Source organism: Salvelinus fontinalis, chromosome 6 (genome assembly GCF_029448725.1).
Source record: "Salvelinus fontinalis isolate EN_2023a chromosome 6, ASM2944872v1, whole genome shotgun sequence".
In the NCBI taxonomy this organism is placed as follows: domain Eukaryota; kingdom Metazoa; phylum Chordata; class Actinopteri; order Salmoniformes; family Salmonidae; genus Salvelinus; species Salvelinus fontinalis.
Genome location: NC_074670.1, coordinates 22336369 through 22342583, shown reverse-complemented (window position 1 = coordinate 22342583; position 6215 = coordinate 22336369). Strand labels below are relative to the sequence as shown.

The 6215-nt window shown below is 43.4% G+C and overlaps 1 protein-coding gene across 1 annotated transcript; it reads right to left on the bottom strand.

Annotated features, from left to right (window-relative positions):
* Positions 1-350: 350 nt before the first annotated feature.
* On the bottom strand, positions 351-4215 carry LOC129857339 (frizzled-1-like). The gene has a single exon (XM_055925488.1). The coding sequence runs from the start codon at positions 3828-3830 to the stop codon at positions 2181-2183; it is 1650 nt and encodes a 549-aa protein (XP_055781463.1). The 5' UTR covers positions 3831-4215; the 3' UTR covers positions 351-2180.
* Positions 4216-6215: the final 2000 nt, after the last annotated feature.

Genomic DNA, 6215 nt, shown 5'->3' with positions numbered 1-6215 from the left:
TGCTATTACCATGTTGTTACAAAGTCAATACTACACAGAGTCTATGAAGCAGATTTGTTGACACTCCAAATCTTAAACTACATTTTAGGCAGGTACCCTAGCGGTTAAGAGCGTTGGGCCAAGAACCGAAAGGTCGCTGGTTCTAATCCCCTAGCCGACTAGTTGAAAAATATGTTGATGTGCCCTTGAGCAAGGCACTTAACCCTATTTGCTCCTGGAAGTCGTTGTGAATAAGACCACCTGCTAAATTACTAAAATGTAAATCTACACTAGGCTAAGAGCATGATTAAATCCATAAACTCTGGTTTATAACACATGAAAATAATAGATATTTCAAATCAACATGACAGTTGGTACAAAGGTGGGATTGTTTATTCTTTAAAGTAATCAGTGTGGATATAAAGAAATGTTTCTATAAATATGTTTTTAATAACAAACAAATGCAGAAAACCAGAATGAAACATAATAGATGTCAAAGGCATGAACATGTTGTTTAATAGAGAGCCATCCATGCATTTAGGGTAAAATAACTGTCATGCATTTAGGGTAAAATAACTGTCATGCATTTGACAAGAACATAACAGAAGATGTTTGAGGTGGGGACAGATCACGGTGTCTGCCGTTATAAAGCCGAAAGACAGCTGCTCATCCTGCATGGTTAGCACCAACACACAAACACAAACACAAGCACACACTTAACCAGGAGAGAAATGACTCAGGGGTGAAAAGGAACTGCTCAAAGCTGCCACCTGGGCCCATTGCAAAAAAATACAGCCACATTTTGCCAACAATTACCTTCTGGGGAATAATCATTTTCTGACTCTGATTACCTGTAGGTCTGAAAATTACAAAACGCACTGTAATATCTCCTTCAATTTTTCATTTGTTTTCAGTTTTTATAAGCCAATTATACAGCCGGCTGTAGAGTAGGCTACTGCGTATTTCAACTTGTTCATTAGTGAAGGATTGGTATTTCAGGTGTCTGTATGTCTGTCTGTCTGTGAGAAAGCATTAGGGGTGCAGCTGATGTGTTATGTAACCCACCTCTGAGTCTGAGCTGTCTCTGTCCAGCATTCTGTATTCCCCTAGCCTGGTCCAAGACCTGATTGTGCTGTCCTGCCTACTCCTATGGTTCTTCGGGGTTGGCAAGACAGCACAAACAGATCTGGGACCAGGCTAGTATTTCCGCTCAAAGTGCTCAAAAAGGTAAACAAAGCCACAAACAAGGTGTGTCTGTTCTGTGTTCATAGGCAGCAGGGCTATCTGAAACACATAAACAAAATGTTGAAAAGATACTGCAAATGGTTTACTTTCATTCTATTACAATATTTTGTCACCAAAAGACGGCTTTTAACTTTGGTGCCACTATTTGGGCTTTATTTTGGGCTAAATGTTCTCATTCTGGCTCATTCTCATTCAGGTTATGAAAACATATGTATTTGGAGGATTCGTGTCATGTAGGCTACACAGTACATATGCACACAATACCAAACCTATACCCACTTTCTTGTTATAAAAATGCTGACTGTACTTTAAACCGTCAAATCCGAGGCATTTAGAAATATGTTGAACACATAATCCCAAACCTATACCTCGTTTTTAAATACATGTTGATCGTATGTTTAACCTTCAAATCCCAGGCATTTAGGCATTTAGAAATATGTTGAATAGAAGAGAACAGTTGGACAGAAAGAACAGCAGTATTATAGGGGATAATGACCGACGAGGAAGCAATTGTTTTTCACGGGACTCTGCTGCTTAGAATAGAAACAATGTTCCAAGCCAGTCTACTGATCAAACACAGCTACAACCCTCTCCCAGCAGTGACCAAGCCAACTCAGGTCCTAAGACGACCACATCCTTAATGCTAAATGCTCAGGCAGCTGGCTCTTTATCACCAAGGTCCATTTCCATTATGCCCAAAGTGTGTCAAATAAATGTTGGTTTTAATAGAGGGAAACACTAAAAAAGAGAATTTTGATCTTTAAATACAAATATATACTTACAAAAATCTCACAAAATGTTTTATGTACAATAGAAACATCATGTACCAATGAGTGTCTCTGCATGGCAATTAAGTCCAAAAACGATTATCATTCATTCAGTCTGTAAATAAACAATTTTTTTTGTGTGTGGGACACCCATCATAGGCTACAGTACATCCAGAGGTCTCACCCCACTCACACCGTGGTCTCTCCCTGTCTGTTGTTAGCTAGTCTCGTATAAAACCTCTTCCAGGAGTTGAGGGTCTTCCCAGACCAGATCCAGAACCCGGACGTTATCCCCACGATCAGAGTCATGAGGTACTTGATCATGAAGACGGTGAAGTCGGGGCTCATGTTCGGGTGTGGGTGGGCCGGACAGGGCACGGCATACGTCTTACACGTCTGGCTGATCCACGTCCTCTCCCACTGCTCCCGGAAGGCCTGCTCGTAGAAGTAGCAGGCGATGACGATGGTGGCGGGGACGGTGTAGAGCACGCTGAAGATCCCTATCCTCACCATCAGCTTCTCCAGCTTCTCCGTCTTGGTGCCGTCGTGCTTCATGATGGTTCTGATCCGGAACAGAGACACGAAGCCGGCCAGGAGGAACGAGGTGCCGATGAAGAGGTAGACAAAGAGCGGCGCCAGGACGAAGCCTCGGAGAGCGTCCACGCTGTTGATGCCCACGAAGCACACGCCGCTAAGGACATCCCCGTCCACCTGGCCCACCGCCAGGATAGTGATGGTCTTAATGGCGGGCACAGCCCACGCCGCCAGGTGGAAGTACTGCGAGTTGGCCTCGATGGCTTCGTGACCCCACTTCATCCCTGCTGCCAGGAACCAGGTGAGGGCCAGGATGACCCACCAGATGGAGCTGGCCATGCTGAAAAAATACAACATCATGAAGAGGATGGTACATCCCTCCTTTTTGGTACCCTGCACCACAGTTCTAATGTCGTTGTCAAACCTGTCATTGCAAACCACCTTGTCCTCAAGGAGAAATCCAGCTATGTAGGCAATGGATACCATGGTATAGCAACCGGATAGGAAGATAATAGGACGCTCAGGGTAGCTGAAGCGCTTCATGTCCACCAGATAGGTTAGAACGGTAAATAACGTGGATGCACAACATAACACGGACCAGATTACTATCCATATCCTGGCGAATTTTAACTCTTCCTCGCTGAAGTACATCATTCCGTTAGATTTCTTTGGGTCGCACGGTGCGCCACAGTCATCCTCACCGAGAAAACGGTAATTCAAATAAGTGGGTACTTTCAGAGAAGCCGGGCACTTGAACTGTCCTTTTACAATCCCAGTATCGTGCGGAGGCTCCGTTACATCAGGGGTGGGATTGACCGGTGTGCTTTGACCCGAAATATTCTGCCCGACGCACAGCTCGCCCGCTCCGTGAACCGGGAAAGACTCGCAAGCGAGGCTGACCGGCCACTGAAAACCGAATTTGTTCATGAGCGCCTCGCAGCCCTGTCTCGCCCTCTCGCACAGTGACCTGCACGGGGGAAGCGCCTGCTCAAGCACGGTGCATACAGGCGCATACATGGAGCAGAGGAAAAACTTTAAATCAGGAGAACACTGAACTTTCACAAGCGGATAAAACTGGTGTACCTCGAGCCCTGCTTCCTCCTGGTTTGTGTGTCCTAGTAAATTTGGCATGATGGTCTCGTTGTATGCGATGTCTGTACAAAGTGGAATAGAAATCGGCTGGCAAAAGCCGTGCTCCGGAATAGACATTCCCCGGTCGCCATACTGTCCATTTACCCTTATAGATCCTAAACTGATCAATAAAAACACCTGCAAAAATATACACAGTACTCTGTTGTAATCCATTGCTAAAGTATTACGCACCGCCACAGATATACTTTCTTTGCAGTTTCTTCCAAAACTAGCTAACTCGCCAGCTAGCGAGCCACTACTTCCCCGCTCCCTTTCTGTGTTGTGTTTTTCTTTCCTTGTAAATGTAACATTACTCCCTTCCTGCGTAACTTTTGGTTGTTTTCGCTACTCCCCGCCGTTGCGCAGAGATGTTGAAGGTCCCCTAAAATCGAAAAATATCGCTGACAGAATTTGGAGAAAAAAATCCGACCTACTATACACAACACACAGGTCCGGACTCCGCAATGTTCTTCTGCTACTCTAGCTGCGCGACAAACATGATAGCCTCTCTCTGCTCTGCGCTGTTCAAACCTGTTTCCAGGCGCCCTGCTGTCTCAGTGAGCCGTCTCTCTCCTCCACATGGAAAAAAGGGTTGGACTAACAGATGGCATGGTTTAGGGATCGTCTACAATTGTTCATCGTGTGCATGGCTGATGAGTTTCAATGTCTTAGTTATATACCCGAAACAATGTTACATATTTCAAATAAGAATTATGCCCTTATAAATAGGCCTATGATACTTCTGAAAGCCACATCTAGGATTACTGATGGAAAAGGAAATACTATTTTACAAATCTGACAGAAGGCCTATTGTTTATATGAGCAAACCCTTTACCCGTAATTCACTTCTATGTTCATTAAAACTGTGAGGTATTGACTTAGAGATATCCTATTAGACCTCCTCAAATAGCCTACTATTGTAACAGTCCAGACACCTTGATATTATCATCCAGTAAAACTGTGTGTGTCTGTAAAACACACAAAATAAATGCCATGCGCTTTCCATGTTACAAATGAGTATAGCCTAAACAGGTATTTTAGACAGGGAAGAACAACCAGCATAATTATAATCGGTCTCCCCTTTCAACCATAATGTCGTCTCCACCGTTAGGCCCTAGGGGGCAGGGATGAAAGTGGTTTGTCACCACGAGCCTTTGGGATCAGAGGGGTTTCAAACCCAGCTCCCACAGTGGTGCGCACAGAGGGAACAGTGGGAGGGAGAGACACTGTGTAGAGGAGAACAGGAAGGAAACCGTGAGAGAGAAAAAGAGAGAGAGAGAGCGAGAGAGACCCTGTGTAGAACACCAAAGGAAGGAAGGGTGAAACTCCACTACAGTGAGCTTAACAGGGCTGTCTTGCCCCCCTTGACTTTCAGGGAGTCTATTATCTCTCATTTGTCATCAACTGTACTGTACCTTACTGTTCACTAGAGCTATATTAGATAATGTAAGGCTGTTTATTGTACAATAACAGTATCATAACAACATAAATAATAATCAAATCAACTACTGTTGCAACCATCAATAACACTATGACCAGTTATAGCGCATCAATAATATGATTAGGCCAAGAGATATGCATCAAAACGTATTTCTAGTTATCAACCTGTGGTTATGTGTGTGGTTATGTGTGCACAGGAGACTGTCACAGAGCACTCTCTATTGAGAATTCAAAACAACATGGCTCACTAGCTGAGGCCAAGCAAATACAGAGGATCCCTAATGTTAATCCGTCACCCAGGCATTCTGACTGGTTAGGAGGCATGTCTGTTTGTGGGATGTAGAGGGAGTCAATAAGTATGTAATATATCCTGGCAGGAGAATGCAGTGAGATTTGGTTCTTCAAACTACACCCTGCCAAGAGAGACACACAAAGTCAAAATGACTTATGTTACTAAATGTCTTGTTTTAGGGCTGGGTGTCTAGCCAAGTCTATTCAGTTTGGAATAAAGTTGTCCACAGCAATCAACGTTACAAAGACAAAGTTAAAACCTTGAGTCAGATTTGACCTTCATGCAGTTGATATATGATCCAACATTAAAGAGATAAACTGGAATTAACTATTGGAAATGCATTTTTTGGTGGGGAATTTTTTGGTGCAAAACAGTTTCAGAACCATTTATGACCACATGCAATAACCACAGAACAGAATAGAATGACTTCATGTTTTTCCAAAGAAACTTTAAAAACGTTATGAACATTACATTCTTACAGCAAACATTGTGTTGTTACAGTTTCCATGTATTTTTCTCCTACCTGTCTGTCACAGCAGTCATTATGACCCGGAGGTTGTTTGTTTTCATGTTATAAAGTATATCTGTTTAAGGACCAGTAGGCTTGAAAACTGTACTCGTAAGTGAAGTTACATACTTTTTCATAGATGCATCCCAAATGGCACCCTATTCCCTATATAGTGCACTACATTTAACCAGAGCCAATAGGGCTGCAATTTAGGATGCAGACTTGGAGATGTTGTTGACCTATTGGTATGGTTTGAATCAGAGACATAACACCTTGGTGGGTGTCCAGAGAAAACACTGTTGTGGTACAATACAAAGAA

Excerpts from the sequence above, each read along its gene's own strand:
- LOC129857339 (XM_055925488.1), bottom strand. The coding sequence starts at position 3,830 with ATGGATTACAACAGAGTACTGTGTATATTTTTGCAGGTGTTTTTATTG.